Source organism: Anoplopoma fimbria, chromosome 16, assembly GCF_027596085.1.
Source record: "Anoplopoma fimbria isolate UVic2021 breed Golden Eagle Sablefish chromosome 16, Afim_UVic_2022, whole genome shotgun sequence".
Lineage (NCBI taxonomy): Eukaryota > Metazoa > Chordata > Actinopteri > Perciformes > Anoplopomatidae > Anoplopoma > Anoplopoma fimbria.
Genome location: NC_072464.1, coordinates 20,950,456 through 20,975,020, shown reverse-complemented (window position 1 = coordinate 20,975,020; position 24,565 = coordinate 20,950,456). Strand labels below are relative to the sequence as shown.

The 24,565-nt window shown below is 42.0% G+C and overlaps 1 protein-coding gene across 1 annotated transcript in view; it reads right to left on the bottom strand.

The window, feature by feature from the left end:
• Nucleotides 1–24,565, bottom strand: part of dgkh (diacylglycerol kinase, eta) — a 59,038-nt gene that overhangs the window by 8,474 nt on the left and 25,999 nt on the right. The window contains 19 exon segments of the mRNA XM_054614874.1: nt 47–181; nt 464–577; nt 2,670–2,777; nt 3,981–4,077; nt 4,559–4,669; nt 4,820–4,937; nt 5,077–5,211; nt 7,653–7,784; nt 8,315–8,621; nt 8,734–8,833; nt 9,679–9,770; nt 10,123–10,344; nt 10,704–10,812; nt 10,934–11,096; nt 13,673–13,775; nt 14,241–14,366; nt 14,720–14,826; nt 19,334–19,466; nt 21,548–21,652. Of these exon segments, the coding sequence (XP_054470849.1) occupies nt 47–181; nt 464–577; nt 2,670–2,777; nt 3,981–4,077; nt 4,559–4,669; nt 4,820–4,937; nt 5,077–5,211; nt 7,653–7,784; nt 8,315–8,621; nt 8,734–8,833; nt 9,679–9,770; nt 10,123–10,344; nt 10,704–10,812; nt 10,934–11,096; nt 13,673–13,775; nt 14,241–14,366; nt 14,720–14,826; nt 19,334–19,466; nt 21,548–21,652 (2,517 nt within the window).

Here is a 24,565-nt window from a genome sequence, read left to right as displayed (position 1 = left end):
TCGTCCATCTACTAAGACCCAACCTCCTCACTCCCCTCTTTCTCACCCGGTCTCTGGTGAGCATCTGGGCTCTGTTCTTGTGCTGGATCTTGATGACTCCGGGCGGTTGGATCCAGGCCTCACCGTCCACCTGGATAGGAACTCCCTCATCCCCCAGGATGGTAATCTTCACTGTTCGACACTGATCCGGGCAGAGAGGCACACATCACATATAAGATGAGATAAGATAAGACAAGATAATCCTTTATTAGTCCCACAGTGGGGAAATTTGCAGGATTACAGCAGCAGAGAGGATAGTGCAAACAAGAGACATAGTAAAAAAAACAAGATGAAAACAAGTATTATCAATAAGTAAGTAATAAGATAGCACAGATTTTTAATACTGCACAGATTAATATTGTCAGTTTTTTGGGATGTGCGGTCTACTGCGTATGTATTTTCTTTTCATATTGTGTGTTCTCACCTGTGCAATGCGGTGGTGTTGCAGTTTGATGACTCTGGACACGGCCATCTGCATGCTCCCGAACACAGCCACAACTTCCAGGATCTTATCGTCGAATGACGGCGCACAGAAGATCTGAACGGACAACGATGAACCAAACAATGAAACAATGCGTTCATCCGTTTCTCAAAACTTTACGACTTCCCTACCCTCTCTGTGGCACTGAGTCCCAAATCCTTTTGTTTTTACGAAAGATGTACATTTAAAAAAAGCATTAGAAAGCATTAAAAAGCACTTCCTTAATATTATGCAGTAATTATGCAACTAATGTAATATGTGCTAACACTTTCTATGGCGCCAATTTCTATAATGCATTATGAACATAATGATAATGCATTATAATCTGCTTTTAGCTTTGTATAATTACAGATATAAGCACTCATAAATATTCATAATGCTTTCTAAAATAATTAAACACATTATGAAGCTCACTGTTTTTTTTCCTGTAGGGATTATAGTGTAAAATATTTCTCATAGTTGTAATATATTTAAATCTTTTTTATAATGTATTATAATTTGATTATTAGTCACTCTAATTGTTTGCTTTAAGTGAAGTAAAAATTAATTTTACAATGTTTTGTGTGTTGATCGTGCATAGATTTAATTATCTTCTTTACACTTGACTTAAAACATACAATGATCACTTGGAGTAACTTATAATATCATTAAACCAGTGGTTATAATATATTATAATCACAAATAAAATAAATAAATTGTTGCCACAATATTGGTTAGAAATATTGCAATAAGATTATATCCTTAAATGATTTATCTGAGTCTCAGGCAAAAAAGGAATAATCTATAGCAGGATACATTTATTGTTTATTTGAGTGTTTTCATGGAATTTGTTGACAATGAAAGAAATATAAAATATCACCACCCTTATCCTTTAATACATATTGTGAGCCCATATATCTGTCCTTCTTCTATTATTGTAAAAAGCTGCCTCAAAGGAGACAGTTTGCCTTGTCAGCTCCGTTTAGCTGCAGCCTGACTGAGAAATGAATTGTTTCTGAAAGGAGAGGCTCCCGACAAGTCTGGTATTGATCTCTGCCTGCAAACTGCCCGTGAAAAGGTCAAAGCAATGAGGAGTCAGCATCTGCCCGACTACATAGAGAGGAATCAGCAAAAAAAGAAGAAATGCTGCATATTAAACATTTCGCTAAGATTAAACCATCAAACAACATGATCTGACGCGTTGTCATGTGTGGCCTTGGTCACTAGATGGAAACCAAAACACATTCAGCAAAGCGTTCTGTTCTGCACCTTCTGCAGGTGTAGAGGAGGCAACATGTTGATCTGTGAAAGCAACATATCTCTATTTATCATCAGTGTTTGGTACCAATTATGTGTATCTTTAACTCTATTTTCATATAAACTCACTCTCTGTTTTATAGTGAAGCTACAGGTCAGCTGCAATGTGTCAATAAACATATGATTAAACCACAAAACAGGTAGATTTGTTTGAGACTAACATACAATTTAAATGATGGTGTGTGTGTGTGTGTGTGTGTGTGTGTGTGTGTGTGTGTGTGCGTGTGTGTGTGTGTGTGTGTGTGTTAGTATGTGTGTGTGCAATAACTAAATGTCCTCTCCCTGCTTCCTCCGCTCCAGCAAAACAGTTACATAACGCCAAATGCACATACTGTATGTGTGTCCAAGGGTAAACTCTGCAGGGGCTCACCAAGGGGTGTGTGTGTGTGTGTGTGTGTGTGTGTGTGTGTGTGTGTGTGTGTGTGTGTGTGTGTGTGTGTGTGTGTGTGTGTGTGTGTGTGTGTGTGTGTGTGTGTGGGTGGGTGCGTTAGCGTGCAAACTGACTCTAATCCCTCAGCAGCCCTTGTACTCTGGGCCTTAAACAAACAAGCACAAATATCTCTCCAACCATCCCTCCCCCTGCACCTCCAGGCTATGGGGGCCATGTTAAACCAGGATCCAGGCGGACTTTCCATATTTAACAAACAGAGAAAACGAGAGGTGGAACAGTGAGAGGTGCAGAGTTGATCCAGTGGGTCCGGCCAGTTGCTGACATTGGCTTGAGGAGCTAAAAAATAAATAAAAAGACCCTCCCCTTTTCCTCCCTTAAGGTGATCCGAGTCGCCCAACAAGGGCTTCCGGCCAGATGTAACATTACACAGAGTTCCTCTAGTGTTCTGTGAAGTGTACTCACATCATCCTCCTTGGTGCCGCCCCAGAAGTTGGTCCCGCCCGCGTAGCTGGGAATGTTTAACACTGCGATCCCCTGAAGGCTGGGCAGGGGGATGTACTGGCCGTCACACTGGGAAAGAGAAATAATAAACGAGCGGACTAGTAAGTGAATGTGTGTCTATCGGAGAAATTCAAGAAGTCTGCAGGTTTCATGAAAATACAAATCTAATCGGACGTTGCATTGGCAAGAATCTGGCAATGCATTATGTATCATGATACAGGGGTCAAGATTCAATATACCGCGATGTATTGCAATACTCTAAGCAAGACCATACATTGTGTTTTTTTAAATCTAATTTTAAAAGTATACAGAACACGCCAACATTTGCATAAAATCGGAGCAGAAAAAGTTAGCTTTGGTTATGCAATCATAAACAGTGGGATCTACATTTCCATTTATCACAGTCCAACATCACAACACAAATCTTTGCATGTAAACTACAAATTAATAGTGTTTTTGAGAAATGATACAGTAGCACAAAACATAATATCGCGCTATTCAGTGTATCAATATTTGTCTTATATCCCTAAAATCGAATATATTTTAATACCCTTTGTTGCCACCTGTATTTCACTTTAAGTCCAATTTCACAGCAAAAGCAAAGAGCCATAAATCGGTAAAAAAAAAAAGACCAATTCTTGTTGAACATAATCAAATTTCTGAAGTATGAATGGCATTCAATCCTGAAAACCCAGATGTCCAAGCAGATTGCCATATTTTGTACTTAAATATAGTCTCACAAAACCAGCAGACTATTTCAGCTCTATTTTTCGGGACTTTATATTGGGAGGACATCAGTTCATGACTCTCCTGCATCTGACCAGATCAACACACGATTCACTGGGCTGTAAGTGTTATTTTTCTCTTTTGTAATTCTCAGACTGGAGAACAGCGTGACAGCGGGCAGCTGTGCTGCAGACGTTGTTTCTCCTGAACAGTCCAAATCAGTCTCTGAATAAATTTGAGGTGAGAAACAAGCCGTGCAGTTGCGGAATCATGCTTCCTCTCACATCTGCAACACTTGGAGGTTAAATAGCATTTCGAGAAGAGACTCTCGAGAAGTGGCGAGCAACATCTTCGACTAAATCACTCCCCACTGTCTGCAGATTGGTGCCTTCAGCTGCCCGGGTGGACAGATTTATAGTAGATGTCGTTTCCTTTACACTAAAGTTTTATAGTAAATCGTGCAAGATGTCGTCTGTACATACGGCACCACTTTTTCAGGCTCTTTAAGTAAAAGCAAATGTTCTCCGCTACTCCTCCCTTTCTCACCTCTAGCTGGACCTTCTGCTCCAGGTTCTTGTATGTTCTCTGCAGAAGCTCCTTTGTGCCCAAAACGCCATACCACATCATGTTCTTGGTGCGACTCCTATATGGGAATTAAAAGAATGATTTTTTTTATAGCCACAGATGGAGTGCAGTTATAAACCACCCAGATACAAGTAAAGTGTTTCTCACTCAATAAAATGATATATGCATTAGCAATGGGGATTATATTTACTTTTTTGAGAGCAGAGGGGGAGATATACAGTTCAAAAGGGTTGACAAAAGAACTAAAAAGATCATAAAACCTTAAAAGAATGATTTTTTTTTTATAGCCCACAGATGGAAGGAGTGCAGTTATAAACCACCCAGATACAAGAAAGTGTTTCTCACTCAATAAAATGATATATGCATTAGCAATGGGGATTATATTTACTTTTTTGAGAGTCAGAACAGGCAATATCATCTTGACTTATCATAATAAGTATGTAGTATATGATGATGAATACACTTCAATCATAAGTTAAGCTCTTTAAATATAAATGTAAGCTAAGAGATGGCTTAGAGATGACAGAAATGTGTCCCACCTGCATTTCTCTGGATGCTCCTCCCGCTTGTTGTTGAACTCCAGGGAGATCTTGGCGTCCAGGCCGATGCCGAAGTAGTTGTTCATTACACACTTCTCCATGTAGCCCTCTCTGGGTGGGGAAAACAAAATATATCAAGGACAAAATGACACAGATATGATGGATACAGATTTACACACACGAATGGTCAGAGAGAGAATGACAGATACTCAAACAGTGACGGAGACGGGAGGAGACACGCAACGAGAAAACGCCGCTTACAGTGAGTCGAGGTCGGGGTCGATGAACGGCGTGGCACCAAAGGGGTCGATGTTAGCCAGCAGCATCTTGCTAATGATGGAGCTGCCAGCGATGGAGGCAGCCAGACCCGCCCGCAAGCCTGCGCACACACACACACACACACACACACACACACACATCTGTCACATGAGGCTGAGCTGAAATATCCAAATGACCCCGTCCGTGTGTGTTTTGTTAAGGTCATTTGAATGAAGTGAAATAGAAATCGTGGCGTTTACCGGGGCAGATGATGCGCGTGTTGAGTACGGGGAGGTTCTCCTTGCTGGTGGTGAAGGGGGTGATGGTGAAGGAGCTGTAGGACTGGGTGCTGCGACTCACTCTCCTCTCCGTGGGAGAACAGGGACTCTTAGCAGCTGGAGACAGAAAGAAATATGAATTTTAATATGTTTCTGGTTCATAACTCTTGGTTCCTTGGGGCGAAACACAATAGAGGGTACACACAATGACATCATTTTTTAATGTGATGCCACCCTCTCATCCCACCAGGGGGCATAACAAAAACTCGCCCCATCTGCTATGAGTGGGTACGGCTGCCATATTGGGAAGAAAACAAAGACATATTTTAAAAAGTAAAAGCCATCTTTGGCAATAATTAGTGAAGCGTTAACCCACCAGAAATAACAGGACTTTTATTCTAGCTTTCAGAATAAAAGCACGTAATTAATAAAAGGCAATTTGTATTAAGTAATCTAATTTTTAAAAGAAAATCTTGGGATTTTACAGTGAAAAAAAAGCTTCTTAAGGATTAAGTGTACGTGAGTATTTTGACATATTTGTGTGTAGTATTTGCTGTTTGGACTCAATATTTGCATTGTTGTTGCTGTGCATGTACCAAGCTGGATTTTTCAGCCACTAAAAAACAAATGTATTGTAATGCTATTTTATTTAAGGAAGACATACAGCTGTGTGTATATATATATATATATATATATATATATATATATATATATATGTGCATAAATATAAACACAAATATGTGCAATATCAGTGTAATATGCAAGGTAAATTAGGAAAAAATCAATAAAGAAATTCTCATTTAGAAATGTGCGTGCTTAGTTAGGTGTCACAGCACTCCCGAGTAAGAAAAGCTTCACGCTGCTGCTCTTCTTTTTAGCTCTCAGCTGTTTTTCCATGTGAATGCACGATGACAGCCTCTGAACATGGCGTGTTTGCCACATAGCATCATCACTGCTCATGTTGACCCCACGTGAATCCTCCGTGGGGCAACAAACACATGCAAGATCGGGCTGAGATTTACTGAAACACGGATTTAACAACCCCTTCTGTTCATGCTGATTGTTTTTTTTTTTTTTAATTTGTGTCCAGGTCAGGAAGGAGTAAGGAGGCGATTGGTAGGAAACAAGGAGAGGACACAAAGCAGAGGGTTTGACTGATACCTCCTCGTCTTCCAATGACTGGAAAATGTGTGGAAGGAAGGAAGCCGCCTTATGATAAACAGGAAGAACTTCTGCCCCGAAGACAATAACACATCCTGTGGCCGTCGCACACACACACACACACACACACACACACACACACACACACACACACACACACACACACACACACACACACACACACACACACACACACACACACACACACACACACACACACACACACACACACACTCACACAGAGGCACAATAGACGTTCACACACGTGCGTGCATCCACATACAAAGCTGCCTATACTACACAGATTAAGACACATAAACAGGCTTTATGGTTGTCCCGCAGCCGCAGTTTCAACAGGTTCAATCATTTATTATTTAAAAAAGTTCTCCGTAACCGTTGTGGAGACTGAAGATGGAGAGACAAACAGCTTGGTTTGGTGCATGAGGTGGAATATGACAGGAGAGCAGGGTTTCTCTGTGTGCGCTTTTAGCCCTAATCCTCCAGTTTATTTATGACAGGAAACATGATTTGCGTCAGCAGCACTTTTCTTTTTCCATTAGCTGTGTGTCTGGTTTTCTCTGTGGTGGAACATACACAAGGGGGCGACATTTAAATCCTGTGTGATCTCCTATTGCACCAATTCACTTCACAAAGTAGAGAATAATCTTAAAAGCTTTGTGTTTACAAGTAAGAGGAGGGAAATACTGTTTTATAGAACTTTGTCTATGTTTGCCTAAATTATGGGAATAGCAATCTTTCCTTTTCTCACGAGAAAAAAGAGGGAAGGAATGTGTTTTAACACATCGGCAATTTCTACAGAGTTATCTTCTTAAAATAGGCGTCAACCACTAATGAATTAAAATATCTGTTAAGTGACTGAGAACAATGCCAAAGTGGGCAATGTGGGACACTTGGAAAATCAAAGAGGCAAGGCTGGACAGGTTAAGTGTTTTTTGGAAATGGCCCAGGATGAAAGTGCATCAGTGAAGAGCTGGATTTGTCAGGAACTTATAAGAAATGTAATGATATGATTTTGTATTTATTTAAGGAAGATATACATCTGTGTGTGTGTACACAAAGATGTGCCATATCAGTGTAATATGCAAGGTAAATTGGGAAGAAATCCATAAAAAAAAATCCTTATTTAGAAATGTGCGTGCTAAGTTAGGTGTCACAGCGCTCCTGAGTAAGAAAAGATTCACGTTGCCTCTCTTCTTTTTGGCTTTCAGCTAAAATCAATGAGGCTAGGCTGGACAGGTTAAGTGTTTCTTTTGGAAATGTCCCAGGATGAAAGTGCATCAGTGAGGAGTGGGTAAAAAAGTTTGCAGGACATATAAGTCAGAGATTTGAGACGGGGCCAAAGAAGAAGCAGCAGAAGCAGCAGCAGCAGCACTTACATGTCACAGCTTCCAGCTCCTTGGTGTCCTCGTCCTTCTCGTTGTCCCTGTTCTCCTCCTCGTTGTCCTTCCTGAACTCCACAGGAGACGGCAGCTCGGTGTCCTCTGTATGGGAGTTCTGCTCGTCCACCACTACACAGACAGGAGGGATAAAAAAAGACGATAAGAAACAAGGTTTCAAAACGTATTACAATATCAGAATCAGAAACAGCTTTATTGACCAGGTATGCTTACACATGTGGTTACTTGTGCTCACTAATACACAGAAACAGACAAATAAACAAAAAATCAAGGAGGTCCAAGAAGAAAAAAGGATAAACATTAACTATTTTGCATTTTATATTAGAAATATAAAATGCAAAAGTATATATATGAACACAAAAACACAATAAACAACGACAATGAAATGTAGATAAAGTGCAAATATGCAGAGTGCAAAGCTGCTTAAATAAATATGTAAACATTTTGAATTTAAAGTTACCGGGTTATTGCACATGGATTTGTACCAGACAGAGGATGAATGATTAATTGTTCATGAGAGTGACGGCCATAGGAAAAAACATGAAACATGAAATTGTACTTAATTTATTTCTATCACATTAAAAGTTGTTTAAAATAGTTTCAGGATGGTTTTGCCTCCATAACATCTCAGTATCTGGTACCTCTCTCGGCCTGTTCTATGATCTGTCTCAGGGCTTTCTTCAGGCTGTTGGCCCGGAGCATCATCTGCTCCCTGCTCTTAAACAGCTGGTGTGGAGCTCCTCGTCCTCCCTTCTCCGTCTCCTCCTCCTCCATCTTCTCCTTCAGCTCCGTCAGGCTCTCCTCGCTGGCCTCCTCCTCTTCCTCCTCCTCCTCCTGCTCTTCCTCCACGATGGGAGGAGTGGAGTGGGGGAGGAGTGAAGGTAGAGCCTGGGACTCTGAGTTGAGTGTCTGAAGGAGGGAGTCCAGTTTCTCATTCAGGATGGCACACTGGGGGAAACAAACAGAGGATGGATGTAGATCCGTGGCAGCATTCAGAGGAAATGTAAAGTCGAGGATGTGGTTAGTGATGGATGTTCACTGCGTTGTTTTTGAGGCTTACTTTGAGAGACATGGTGTCGCACTCCTCCGTGTTGTCTGAACTTTTTTCGTAGGCTTTCCCCACTTTGGCAACAAAATCCTTCACTGTTTCACACAGGATCCTAAAAAAAACAGGAAGGAAACATTAGTGAAAGCTGTTATTAAATTATGACGAACAAAAGATGAAATGATGAGAGATCTGATTGACTTTCCCAATTTTAGCATTTTGTGCTGTCCTATCTCATTTTCTATTCTGTAAACTTATTATATTTGATCATGTATCTAATTGTTTTTTACTTTTCTATATCATTACTTATTGTGTGCATGTTAATATTACTTCCAATACAAATACAAATTGCTATATACACTGTATATATGCCATAAGTATATAAAGCAACCTGTTATATTAATCATTAAACACTTATTTAAGCACCCTTTGCACTCTGCACCATTGGACTGTTGTCTTACTGTCAATTTAAAGTAAAGTCGAGTCATTTCAAGTGTTGATTGTAAAAAGAAATGTTTTCTTTTTATGAAGGCACTTGTAAATGACAAGGTAGTACAAAATGTAAAACCATACTTTGGTGTTTTATGTTTACCTCTTTACTTAAGATTAAACTTTTTTTTTTTCTTTTTTTACAAAATGTACAAAAACACTGGCAACAAGGAAGATCTTGGGTAGTTAATAATGAGAATAAATATGAAACAAAATTTTAATCATACCCTCTTAACTTGAAATCTGGTTTGAATTGACATCAAGCACTATGTCTTATATATATATAATAAATATAAACAAAAATATATATATATATCACCTATAAGATTTGTACTAGCATTTTACACACCTGTGTCTAAGTCTAAGTCTTGTCAAGTGCATATTATACATTTGTGATGGGACCATGTTGGTTAAAAAAAACTGTTGTTGTTGAAATGTCATGCTTTGTGCTGGTGTGTTAAAAACACGTACTTGGCGGAGGAGATGACCACAGAGTTCTGCTCAGAGTTGAGGATCTTGGTGAGGTGAGCAGCTACTGAGTCTTCGTAGGATGAAATGTGAAACTGGAGAGAAAACAGGCGTTGAGAAAATACATGATTTGCACCGAGCATTATATTTTAAAGCAGATTTCTCTCTTCAGTGCTTAAAACTTGAGAACATTTTAGAACAGTACGTCATGAGAAAATTCATTTTCCTTTTATCAATTTTTTGAACCAGAGCTGAGGTGAAGTTGACACCAAAGTGTCAGGCACTATTTCCAGCCTGAGCTCAGCTACCTCCTCCTCCTCCTCCTCCTCCTCCTCCTCCTCCTCCTCCTCCTCCTCCTCCTCCTCCTCCTCTCGTTTGTCTGGGAGCCCCGCTGGGTCTGATTGTGTCTACCGATGCGTGTGAATATCTGTCAGCTCCTGTGAGTACCTGGCAGTCGTCGGTTCCCTCAGGCGTGGTGGGGCAGCTGTGTTTGGGCGGGATCTTAATCTCGTAGGTCATGATGCTCCAGCGGTCCAGCATCTTGGTGCTGGCCCTCTCCAACTTCTCCAGGATCTGGGGCAGCTGGGTGTCGTCGTCGCACGAGGGGCCCCATCCCAGAACCCGGGCCAGATCGTTGCCCGTGCCCAAGGGCAGCACCCCCAGCTGGCACTGAAAACACACACGCAGAGGGTTTTTATTTGGCATCCGGGGAATTCATCCCTGCTGCAAATCAAAATGAGGTCTCTGTGTGTGTGTGTGTGTGTGTGTGTGTGTGTGTGTGTGTGTGTGTGTGTGTGTGTGTGTGTGTGTGTGTGTGTGTGTGTGTGTGTGTGTGTGTGTGTGTGTGCATGTGTGTGTATAATGAGTGCATGTTTTTATGTAAGCTGGCCAGGAGCAAAGTCAAAAAGCTCAACTGGCACACTGGCCAAAAACACATCGCATCTACCTAATATGTTATATATTTAGAATCTAGGTGAAATAAATGACCGTCATACACACATCACAATACTTCAGTTTATTTACAGTACCTGTTTGTGAAGATTGAGTTTGTCGATCTCTGAGAGGACCCAGCCCACGCTCCCATCGCCTCCACACACCAGGATCCGGAAGTTGTCGAACTTCTGAAACAGGCGCAGACTGACAAAAACACACGCACACTTATTCACTTAATCTATAGGATCATCTTGTAACAATGGCAAACATTACTCTGGAATGCAGTCCATGCGTGTATCTGGGAGGAGCGGTTTGTTTTCCTCACCCTAGGTGCGGCCCACCATTGACCAGGTCAAAGACTTGAGCCGGGTTGAGGAGCTGCTTGAAGCGTCGGAGGAATTTCACCCCCTGGTTGTCTCCACTTTTGGAGTTGACGAAGACCAGGAGGGGACTGGCACACGATGGGGGACAGGTGGCCTTCCAGAAGCCTGAGGGGAAAGGGCGACAGAAAGGGAGAAATGTGAATATGTGGTGGATGCTTTGAGCACTACAAACTACATTTTTATTTGAATAACCTGCGTGGCTTGGAGGTAAGCAAAGGACTATGTTTTTGTGCTATTTGACTAAATTGTAGTGTCTCTTGTGTGTCATCCATCCTCTGTCCTGAGAGGGGGATCCCTCCTTCGTTGCTCTTCTTGTCTAACTTGTGTTTCCAAGTTAGACATTTTTCTTACTAAAATCTAGGGTATAAGGCTGGTTTGTGGCCAAACTGTTGCCCACAGCCTGTTTTTAAATGGCCTGCAGTGAAGTTTTAAAAATAAACTAGAATATGCCTTAAGCATATTTCTGATACATTTCTAATAAATGTACATTGCACACCATAATTTAAACAATATATGTAGACTAAACTGTGTGAAATGATATATATATATAAATATATAATATATCATTTTATTTATATATTTATTTTAGTTTTATATTGTTTATTTCACCTAGCTCAGTGGCTGTCCCTGTCAGTTTTAAACAACCTCATCTCAGTCTCAGTGTGCGCTCAGACTGAGTGTAATAATGCATGGGAGAGCAGCACATGACCAAAACACGTGTTTAGCTTCCTAGCAGAGCGCGAACACACACACACACACACACACACACACACACACACACACACACACACACACACACACACACACACACACACACACACACACACACGCACACACACACACACACACGCACACACACACACACACACTCACACTCATGAGCTTACACATACACACATTCATATACACTAATCTGTGGGAGGTAATGCAACAAGAGGTTTCTCTGTTTGCAGCATAATCTGTGCACCCCCACTGTGTTGACAGCTCCCCCGCATATGAGGTCTTCCACCATGTGTGTGTGTGTGTGTGTGTGTGTGTGTGTGTGCTCCCCCATCTCCTTCCCCCCCCTCGCATCCTCCTTCACGTCTTCCTTCTGCTCTCTAATCTTTCTGTCTACACTCTTCGATTTTTTCTCTCTCTCTCTCTCTCTCTATCTCTCTCTCTGGGATGTTGTCAGTAACGGATGGCTAGAGGGAGGGTTGGGTGGAAGAGAGAGGAGGGAGGGTTGATGGGTGGGTGGGTGGAAGAGAAGGAGAGAGGAAGGGAGGGGAGTCACAACGCTCCAGCACGTGCTACAGTCTGCCCCTCAGCCAATTACAACTAAACTCCCCCTCTTCCCAGCCTGCATTTGGGCATGAGGGGGTCCTGGAACGTGAGGAGATGCGCAGCGAGTTAAGGACAGAGAGAGAGAGAAAGAGAGAGAGAGAGAGAGAGAGAGAGAGAGAGAGAGAGAGATGAAGGGTATGTCGCATTTATTCCTTGCCCCTTCTTTTTTGTGCTTTTTCCCCTCCTCCTTTCATCTGGATTCCCCATCCTCCCTTTCTCTGCCTCTCTTTTATCCTTCTACCAATTAGCCAATGCCAGCTTTTCACAGGCTGTGTGTGTGTGTGTGTGTGTGTGTGTGTGTGTGTGTGTGTGTGTGTGTGTGTGTGTGTGTGTGTGTGTGTGTGTGTGCATGTTAGACCCAGCCATTGGCTTCCGCAACAGTAATTCAATCACACACGCTTATCTGAGTCTGTCTCACAGGTGCTGATCTCCATCTAAAATGGGTTTAGTGCAGGCTCTGGTAGGCACACACACACACACACACACACACACACACACACACACACACACACACACACACACACACACACACACACACACACACACACACACACACACACACACACACACATAGAAAACAGAGTTGTCATGTATGAACAAAGAAATACAGACAACACACACATACTATGTTGAACAGAGAACCTGAAGGGAGCCTCAGGGGGATTTTCAGCCATCTGCAGAGCTCCTCTCCTTCTGCGTGCTTTTATGAAATATTACACGATGACCAATATGTGTGTCCATTTTGACAGAAGGTTAGGATTTATCTAATTAGGATTCTTCTCTCACACACATCTTGCCTGACGATGCTGATTTATTTCAAGCCTTCACAGAGGTGTGTGCGGTCCTGTCATATAGGGGCTATTTTTAACCACGTCGCCATACAAGAAGCTGGCAATTTCCTGGAACAAATACCAGTGGTTGGTCTCATACTGTGTAATATGACTAACAGGAAGTGAGTACGAAAGTACGGATTTGGTTGGGAGACCAATAACACAAAGAGAGAAAAATGAAATTGTTTGTTTTTCTGTTTTCCAGCACATGTTCCAGCGGTTTACAGGATAAGTGGGGTTGTGGGAAAAAGAGACATTTTCTGTGCATGAGAGGATATGAATCATCACACTCTCCATCTCCTCCACTCTGCCACCGTCCTTCCTTAGTGACAGAGCAGAAGGTCAAAGTTCAGAGGGAAGACATCGCCCGACTAAATGGGGTGATATCTCAACTGTTCATCTCTGAAATGTAACGATTGCTCAAAGTGTAGTCTGGCATTAACCTCTGACCGTTTGAGTGCGTCGGCGCGATTGCATTGTATATGTGTGTGCGTGTGTGTGTGTGTATGTGGGGGTATAGCCTACCATCGGAGTCGATGCTGTTGAGAGCCGTGGGGGGGATGATGGAGACTTTGCACTGACCCAGAGGACACTTGCGAGGGTACAGGTCCATACAGGCTGTGTGCACCTAGAAGAAACAACAGCAAATACTATGGATCAATTTAAGAAAGACTGAATCATCTTCTCCCTCATGTACATGTACAACAGCAATGAAGTAATTCCCCTGGGGTAGTGCAATTTAAAAGAAACATACCAATAAATGAATAAATTAAGATTTTTTTCCCCTTCTAGATTAATGGTTTATTTAACATCTGGCTGAGGGAAAACAGTGGAAAATGTGTTGAAAGGCTGCTGCTGAAGGCTTGTTTTTCTCCAGTACCATCCATCTATTTTTTTACAATCACAGTTGAGTCATTTGAAATACAAGACTATCAACAAGTCACACTCAAAGCTGAGACGATGCTCTTTGTTGTCTTAAATATCTGGATAATGATTCAAACAGTCGTCTTCTTGTTTCATCTTAATCCTGTTTAAATGTAATCTAACAGGGGGCAAATTGAGCATCATGCACGTGCGACAGATGATGTCTTACCATAGCTTTGCACCAGAGGCAGCGCCAGTCCTGCAGCCTCAGCACGCTGCCACATGTCTTATCACACACGGCACACTTGGCACTGACAGGCAGGTTGCCTTCCAACCACTGGTGAGGCATGGCAATCTGGAGGTTCAACACAACACACAGTTCAAGAACATGGGAACACTTTACGCTCTCTACTTTTATCTTTTTATGTCTTCTAGGGGGCACTTTTCTCTATTTCCACTGGCTATGAATCCATTATCCATTAGTATGAAAAAGCTAAGTCAAAATGCATTAATTTTAACACACTTTGCATTATTATGTAATAGAAAATAAAAATGCCTGTCTTCTTATGGATATACAATACAAGGTAGTGTTTCAGTATTTTCCCAGAAGCCTCCAGAACTTCATTTTAAACCATCACAGGTAACAAACTCTCCACAAAAAACATCTGCAGCTCCTAAAAGCAGCTATTTCTTAACAAGCAAACTTACCCCATCCTCATCCTCAATAATATCCTTCCCTATGGAAGCCAGGGTCGTCCATTTACAGTTGTTGGTGGCTCTGACAGCGCAGCGTTTGTGGGCTTTGAATTTGCACACTGAAAAACACAAAGTCAATACACATGCTGTATCAGTCTGTTGGTGATTTCCACTTTAGAATGACTCAGCAGCTTCATATTGTAGCACGTTATTAGACAGGGCTTGAGTATTGTGATGTCTTCTTTTGTGATGCTGTATTGATTTTGAATTAATGGTTTACATGCAAAGATTTGAGGCAGACAGTGGTTGAGATTGCACCAAAAGTAGTGCTATGATGTGGATGTGACATGGACTGTGATTTATGCAGATGTTGATCCCACTGTTCTGATTGCATAAAAAAGTAAACTTCTTAATTTCATATTTTATGCATAAGGTGGTGTTTTTTTTATACTACGACAAATCAAGATACAAAATCATAATCCACAGATTCTTCCCAATACACAGCCCTTAAATTAGATGGATGCAGTATAATATAAATTTTGATATAGTAAATGGTTACGAATAGTTCATCATTCCTCAAATGCAAAATATCACAGATTTCTACATTTTCTTTTCTTCACAGGCAGTGAAACGCTGGACACTGATGCATTATTCAGAAACAGACACGCCCCACACAGCACGGTGTTCTAATGAATCAAGCCCTAATGAGATGTCAGTGGGTGTAATTACTATCCTCCCTGAGCCCTTACATATCTGACAGATGGAAGCAAAACTTAGCTCCACGTCACAGATCTCAACCCATTCATCTGCAACCACCAACTGGAAGCCTACAGCCCAGGGTAAGTAAGATCTTAACCCTGGACCACACAGGACAGGTCGATCATCCATATTCCAATCTTTGTTTCCATCCCATTTACATTTTATTTTAACCCTAAGAGACCCACGTTTGCGTTTGTCTTTTGAAGTAGTGTCTTTTGGTTTGGCGCCTAATCAAATGTTGAAAGTTAAGATAATATAAGGGCTTAGAACATTATAATGGAAGTATATGATTGCCATTCCTTTAATCAATAATGACATCTAGTTGTTGCAGTCATTTTTGGGTTGATACCATTTACTTAGCCAAAACTTGGTACAAGATTTAACCATTTTGACGCCTTGAAATTTGATTTAAAAAAAGGTTGAAACTAGCAAATTTCAAGAAACTTAAACAAAAACAGTAGTCTAATCTGCTTTCTTGCCCAAAGTTAGATGAGAAGATGAAATACTTTAGCTTAGCACAAAGACTGGAAGCAGGGCTGAACAGCTAGCCTGGCTCTGTCTAAAGGTAAACAGAAATCAAACTACCAGCATCTCTGAAGCTCTCATGTTTTTTTATTCTGTGTGGCCCTTTAAGTCACAGAAGGTTGAGAACCCCTGCTTTATGCTAAGCTAAGCTAAGCTAAGCTAAGCTAAGCTAAGCTAACTGTCTCCTGGCTCCAGTTTGGTATTTAACAGACATGAGAGTGGTATCAATCTTCTCATCTAACTCTCAGCAAGAAACCAGAAAAGCATATAATCCAAAATTGTACAACTATTCCTTTCAAATAGTTGAAGTAACAGAATAATACCAAAAGACAAACAGACATCCTGCTGTATCTGAGTCGTTAACAGAGTGACTTGTAAAATCATTAATATCTGCCCATCCGTCATTCACTGAGTATGTACGAGGAGCTAGCCGCTGTAACGCCGGGAAAAGCACTCACAACGTTTCACACATTTGACTTTAATGCAGTTAATGCAGGTTGTTCTGACTAAGAAACACAAGAGTGAAAGGCAAATAGAGCCCGGCCGGCTCCTATGAAGATGTAGACACAGATGGAGATTGCTCTCTTGTCTTTTTTCTCCATTAAGGATGAGGCACTTAGCAGACTCATGAATAATGTCCGTACTCTGGGGAACTTTGCTTCCAGCCACCCCACCCATACACACACCCACACACACACACACACACACACACACACACACACACACACACACACACACACACCCACACCATACACACACACACACACACACACACACACACACACACACACACACACACACACACACACGCAGACACATAATATTGTCATTAGGAAGTCGATGCAGATATACAAACTCAAGTCAGAGTCATATCCGGGAGCAACAATTGATGTTTCAATTTAGTCTACTGCTAAATGCTGTTAGGGAGCATTAGCAGAACATTAACAGGATTCAGAGGACATGATACCACAGCCTGTTAATGGCCGGGCCAGGCCCTGAGCATTTACACAAGCAGACATGAGGAAAACATTGTGTGAGGGGTGAGTGAGTGTTTGTGTGAGGGGTGAAACAGAGACAGAAGTGAATGTCTGTGTGTGTGTGTGTGTGTGTGTGTGTGTGTGTGTGTGTGTGTGTGTGTGTGTGTGTGTGTGTGTGTGTGTGTGTGTGTGTGTGTGTGTGTGTGTGTGTGGCTAGGTAGCACAAATCAATCCCAACCGACCGCCATGCTCAGGAAATCGAACGGGAAATTTAAGCCGCGTAATTGCTGTGAAACTGGCTGCTCTCCACGTTTAATAGAGAAACTCTTTTGCTCTATTTTGTCTTTTTTTTTTTTCTTCTCTTCTCTCCTTCTTTGTGTCGTTCTCACATTCTGGTTCTCATTCTCACTGTCTCTCATTTTGCCCGGAGGCAGACATCAGATGGCGCCAATTGGGTTGTACTGAACAACTTCTGTGTCCAACTTTTTTCCAACGTTGCCATTATACATAGGTAGGTAGGAATGATCTTCTGCAGGTCCAATACAACAGATATTCAGTTTAGTCTCTTGTTTAGTGAAGGAGTTTGAACAAAGAGGTGAATGAACGTACCAGGGTTTCCAATTCTGGCAGTTGTAGCGCATACTTTTTACTTTTAGCGCTTTCTACTTTTAGCTGCCCTCACAAAGTATGTACTGTTGCATGTAGTATGCATTCAATTTGGGAAAAACTACTTCATTATAACATTGCACCTTGAAATTCTTTGACCCTCTTGCTCGTCGTGCATGTGCTGTGCAGAGGATTGTGGGTCTGAAAAGCCAGAAAAGTATGCATTCTGCACAATGTGACCAGATGCAATGGGACATCCTGGTATTTTTTGCATACTGCATTTGACATGCTATGTATTGGGACATACTAAATCTATGGTAGTTTGGGTATTGGAACGAGTGTGGGTGCTCCCTCTACCTGTGCCCTCCTCTTCCTGTCACCTTTGCCCCTACATATACAACCCTGTGCATCAAATAACAGCCACCACATGTCCAAAAATAATACTGCAAGGTGCATTTAATCAAAATATCACATGCCAACAAAATTGCTCCTGCAGTTCATCTATCGCTTAACTATTAAATGTGATAATAAATCTAAAGAAATGTCAGAGGGAATCTTTATGAGACCGATATATAGTTTGTGTCCACTGTAAACCACGGCTCCCTGTTTTGTAATGAAAGCCCTGCAAACCCCAGTTGCATCTTCCTAATGTTTGTTGTAGAGCGGGATAAGCCGATTTAGATCACAAGGGTTTGATGCTGCTCTAATGACTCTCCATCGCTCTTTTTTCTTTTGCTCTCTGTTCTGGTTGTGAGAGGGGGAAGCATTGTAGAGGATAACGAGCGCCGAGTGGAGAGGCTCTTAGGGACTTCACACGTACCCGCCAAACCAAGCACACATGTACACACACACACACACACACACACACACACACACACACACACACACACACACACACACACACACACACACACACACACACACACACACACACACACACACACACACACACACACACATGCAAGGTTGAACTGTCTGAGACGTGCACGTGCTCACAGGGAGCATTAGCCAAATTAGAAAGGGAGGATATGCAGATGGTGCTCGTTAAGGTCTGCTGCCTGTCACTGACACTTTACACCAGCTAAAAAAAAACGCAAGAAAAAGACGCCCCCCCCCCCGCCCTCTTAGCAATCCACTTCAGCGTTCTTTCACAGATGAGGTGAGGACATGTGGCTTCGTTCACAGGATCTGTTATCAGCACCAATTATTTTTTTCCCAGCGTTATGGTTAAATTGGAGATTTGCGAGAAATGAAATTCAGAAATAGCGTGAGTCAACGCCTTTTCTGACACACACACACACACACAGTATGACACAAAAAAAGAAAAAGCATATGGATAGAGACTGGGCCGCCAGCGTCAGTTCACTGACCGGCTCTTTTCACTCCCCTCTGCTTCAAGCTAACAGTTTGATGGGCATCCCACAACGAGAGCATTTCAAAGCCTGCAGGCTGGCTCCGGTTTATCCAATCTGCTCCACTTAGGCAGACATTTGAACAAAGAGTTTTTCTCACTTCAATGACTCACAAGTCATCATACACCTTCCTAAAGACCTGCCAACTCCGAGGCTTGGACTGCCAAATGATCTGTTTCAAACGCTACAGTGTGTCTGATCTTTAAACAGAGAGTAGGAAGTTCACCCATGAGCCAGTGATGAGATGAAGAAATGAGCGAGAGGCCAAGAAAACACTGTGTGTACACTTATCCAACAAACTAATTTAGGCATTCACGTGTTTTTGACGGTAAGCATGTGCCACCTACCTTCGCAGGAGAGGCCGTGAGACGTGACCCCGGACAGGCTGTCTTTGCAGACGTTGCAGAAGGTGGGCCGGGCGTGGGAGCAGGCGTACCAGTTGTGCATCCCTGAGAAATGTTCCACATTAAACTGTGCCGTCTGGCAAAGGAGAGGTTAAAACAGGTTGGCAGCACTGGGATGACAGTCACAGAAAGGCAAGCACAGTGCACTACATCATCATGATAAGAAAATAAAAAAATACAATATATCTATTGTGCAGCAGGGCTCAATAATAAGGCTTGTTCAGGGGCTAGTAAAATGCCACGTCGGGCTAGTAAATCTAGTAAAATGGTATAAAAGATATTTATTTTCTGGAATTATATAAAAACACATTTTTATTTTCCACAGCTGATGCTGAGGATGAGTAGTGTTCTGAATGGTTTAATTAAATAAAGATTAAATATCACAATTAACTAAAGTCTTTGTTGTTTTTTGATAACAGCTAATACATTTAAAAAAAAAAAGTTAAATATAGGAAAGTAAAAATCTATTTCAGGCAAGTAGATTTTGATTTATTTCTTATTTGCCTGACCGGGCAAAAACATTAACATGGATCCCTGCTGTTGACTTTATTAAAAATGATTAAATATTACAGTTACTGGCTGTTTTCATTATAATTACAAGCATAAAAAAAGAATTCAACATGAACAATAAGAACAAACATTTGTCCACCTGTTTCCAGCGTTAGACACAAGTCAACACCTTCTCACATTCAGTCCATTCATCCCTTGTGTGTTAGCTTTTCCCCCCTTAATCATAATAAGTCCCCCTTAAGGTCTGGTCCTGGTGCCATAAAGGATCCTTAAGGATCCACTAAGAAAGCAAACGGCTGGACGTGCATCAGGACTCCACGGGAGAGAAACCCCCTCTGCTAGCAGACCGTCATTAGAGTGACTCTGCTGCCCCATGGTTTTTACAAAAGCAACACCTGCTCAGGGAAATTGGATGCTTCTATACATTAGCGTGTGGAGGGAGTCCACTGTGGGCGTCTGCAGTAGTCGACCCGGACCCTGCATCCAGGTTGTGTTTTCATAAGTAGGATTTGTAACAGGTGCTCATGAACTGGGACATCTTACAGTGCTACATAAGAAAGCCCAGTTATTAAAAAACAAGCTGTTGTGTTGACTTCTTGGCTTTTGTGTGAGTGTGTGTGTGTGTGTTCGTTTGTGTGTGCACACGTGTGTGTACCCGGAGCTCTGGGGGTGCTGCTGCATTGCAGTGCAGGAAAGGGGGTGAGGGATGGGGTCTTATATAAGATTTCCCTCCCAAATCAAAGGCTTTAAGATGCAGTACTGCCGTCTTCCTGCTCTCCCCCTTTCTCCCCCTCGCTGTCAACACACAGCACAGACTCTTATTCCTCCCGCATCGTTCGCTGACTGAGGAATATTATACACAGTGACTGTCTGTCTGTTTGATGGAAGGAGATGCACATACATAGACATTGGCTGTTTTTTTTTTTGTTTTTTTTTTTAATCTTCCAGAAACACTGCCCTGGATTAAAAGAAGATAAGCATTAAACAGTGTTGCTGCTTCCTATTTATGTGTTATCAAGTGAGCCATAAGAGGTTAAAAAAACAAAACAAAATCGGACATGTGCTGTGTGATGGACAGTATGTGTCTGTTTTTTGTGTGTGTGAGCGCACACCCAGTTGCGATGCTGATGATACTGTGTGTGCGTGTGTGTGTGTGTGCGTGTGTGTCCTTTACTGTCCGCTGGTGCTTTAGGGCTCTGAATCTCAACATTAAGAGTGTGTTGCTTCTGCATTAGCAACTTCTTGGATCCCCCCAGTTGCCTTCAGGGTGCTTAATATCGGGCCACACAACATGCAACTCTTATTCTGCACTACTCTGCACACACTGATCTGGACTTGTCACATTTTCTTTTGCACCAACAGGATACATTTACTGATAGGAGCATCCTCTGGTGGGAAGAATTTGGTAAAAAACTGAAATATCGTTTGCAAAATCTCCAAAAGAGGATATGCCTAAACACAGATTTATTGTTCCAGATGTCCCTCCTCCATCTCTTCATCCTCCTACCCGCCACACACACACACACACACACACACACACACACACACACACACACACACACACACACACACACACACACACACACACACACACACACAAACTCTCACAGATCTGTTGATTTGGAGGGAAAAAAAGGGTCTCCTTACCTCGTAATGTTCTCTGGACTGGACGGACTTCAGCGAACTGATCCAGTCCTCCATCTCTTTCCTGTTCTCCGCACAGAGGATGAGCCTACGGAACGGGGTGATCACCTGGAAGGGGGGAGAGAGCGAGGGGATGAGTGAGCAGGGGTGAGAGAGTGAGGCGGATAAACTGTGGCTTAAAAACGAGAGCGGGAGAGAGCGACGACTTCCACCAGTGGCTTCATCCTCAGCCCGCGGAGCCACTGAGAGGAGAGAGCGATCGGCTCCGTCTTTAAGGGAGGATGAGAAGCCCCCTCCGTCCTTCTTTCATCCTCCCTCCCTCCCTCTCTCTCTCTCTCTCTCTCTCATTAACTCTAGCTCACTCATCTACCAACACCTTCTTGAGTTAGTTTTTTCCTTTTTTTCTCTCTCTCTCTCTCTCTCTCCTCTCGACCCTCTCTCGCTCTTAGCTCTTCACGTTGCCTGAGGCAGATATGTGCTGAAAGGCGAAGCGCCTCAGAAAAAAAGCCTAAGAGCTCATCTCCCCCCCTCTGCCCCCCCCCCTCGTACTGTCCTCCCTCTCTGTGCGAGTGTGTGCATGTGTGTTTAAGCCCTGTCTCCCTGTAGATAACCCTACAGACAGACAGCACCCTTTCAACAACCCCATCACTTATTCATGCTCCCTCATCTCTTCTTTCGAACTCAACGTGTCCCTTATGTTATCTCGATTCACCTCAGAGAGAGAGAGAGAGAGAGAAGTGAGGCTGAATGCATGCCCACACACACACACACACACACACACACACACACACACACACACACACACACACACACACACACTAATAGAGGACAATATCACGCTACTCAATATTCATCTCCCAGCAGTGATGCTGATGTTTCCTTCCCTTCCTGATGAATGCTATGTACGATTAGTTTTACGCCAGTCACACTTGGCCCAGATGTTCTCTCTGAATTTGAAAGAAGTTTAAAAACAGCTTGTTGTTGTATGATTTGAGTGGATTGTCTCATCAGACATGAAATTGCTGGGGGGAAAAAATTGCAACCATTTTAATGATTTTAATAAGAAAAACAGATACTTAAAGGTCTGCTGTGTAGGATTTAACTAGAGGTGAGGTTTTAGATTGCAGCCTACTGAGATTTCTCCCGTGTGCAAAGTGTGTAGGAGCGCTACGGTGTCCCCATTTAGAGCCAGTGTTTGGTTTGTCCGTTCTGGGCTACTGTAGAAACATGGCCGCCAGCTCCGTGAAAAAACGATTAAACACCAAAGCAAAAAATACTTCTTAATATTATATTATAACTAATTTCTGCCAATAGATGCTACACACTGTTCCTTTAATTGAATGTTTTAGCTAAAAAAAGGTGTGACAAACAGAACTCTGCTGAACTTTTCTCTGGTGTTGAAGTGCAGCTGAACAGAGATTTTCTCTAAAGTGACATTTTAATTTAATGCAATATTTTTTTTTACTGCAGTCACTGAAGTGTTTTTTATTATCTGAACTATTAGTAAGGACAGAAAAAGTTTATTCTTCACTGTTTAATCTTTCCTGCATTTTGATAAAACAGAGCCTCTTTTATATCTGCTTTTCTCCGATATAAAAAAAAACGGCCCTTCTGTAAATAAAGTCAAATATATTTTCCATGTTTGGGATTGTTTGAATAAGCATACATTTTTGTGAATGAAAATGTGAAATTGTTGGAGTGTATTGGTCTGTTTATTGTCGGTATCTATGTGAGCTGCACACAGTTTGTTGTGTTTCTTCTTCTCCTACAAATTGCTCATTGATTTTTCTACACGCCCTTTCAGACCAACTATCCTCCATCATTTGAAGCCATACATTCAGCTGCAGCGGTGGTTTTGTTGTATTCTTGAATCCATTTTAGCAATAATTGGATAAATGTCTTACTGTGCAATCTACACATCCTGTAGACCGACCGCACATCCGTCAGTCAAAGAATAAAATGGAGTGAAAAGGAAATTGTATTGTCCTTCCCGTGAAGGATTCGGTGACAAAGTCAATCTTCAAACGGAGATTCTCCTCCACGCCCCTCTCACCTTCTGTCTGCCTGTTTTAGACCAGCAGCACCTGAGGCTCTAACAAGGTGTGGAAAACAGCAGGTGCACAACAAACACCAGTGCACGTGTGTGTGTGTGTGTGTGTGTGTGTGTGTGTGTGTGTGTGTGTGTGTGTGTGTGTGTGTGTGTGTGTGTGTGTGTGTGTGTGTGTGTGTGCACAAGTGTATTGTGCATGTTGGGGCGTTTAGGATGCATCTGCTGTAAGACTGCTTTTCTTTCTGCATGACGGTCACTGTTGCAGGCCAACCATCTGGTTTACGGTCACATGTTGCCATCAGACAAAACTAAGATGGAATATGATATGTACACCCAGAACTGAAGTACAGTAAGAATGTTATTTAGAGAAAAATATTGCATCTGAACTACTAAATCCATTACATGCAACAGCTTCCTCCAAGGTCAGCGCTGTCACGACAGTTTGCAAGTGGCGAAGAATGCAGATTCTTGTGTCAAAGTTTAACAAAAACAGCAATTTTAGAATTTGCTTTGTCTTCTTAAGCACATTGATTGTGACGATTCCACTTAAATCAATTGATTTTGGTCAAAATTTTTGCTGTTTTAAATTTGGTCTGTGTATTGAATGGCCTGTCAATCAACTTGAAAGTGATAACAGCCTCTGATCACATGTTTTTTATTCAAATGGTGGGTTTTCCATTTAGTTTTTTACCACAGATTTTTACATCGACATGTCATTTTATAATGGTCAAATACATTTTCTGCATTAATAATAAAATGTGTGACAACCAGCTGTAGCCCTCACAGCTTATTCTACTGTTTCAAAAGCAAAAAAAGAGAGAAAATGTCCCGTTTAAATTGAGAATGTCAGAATCAGATTATATTTTGTGAGGCTGACAGAGATATCTCTGTGGGGAACTCGCTGACCAACAGTTTCACTAAATGCATATTTTTTCCCACAATGAATAGACCTTCCATTTATCATAGTTTGT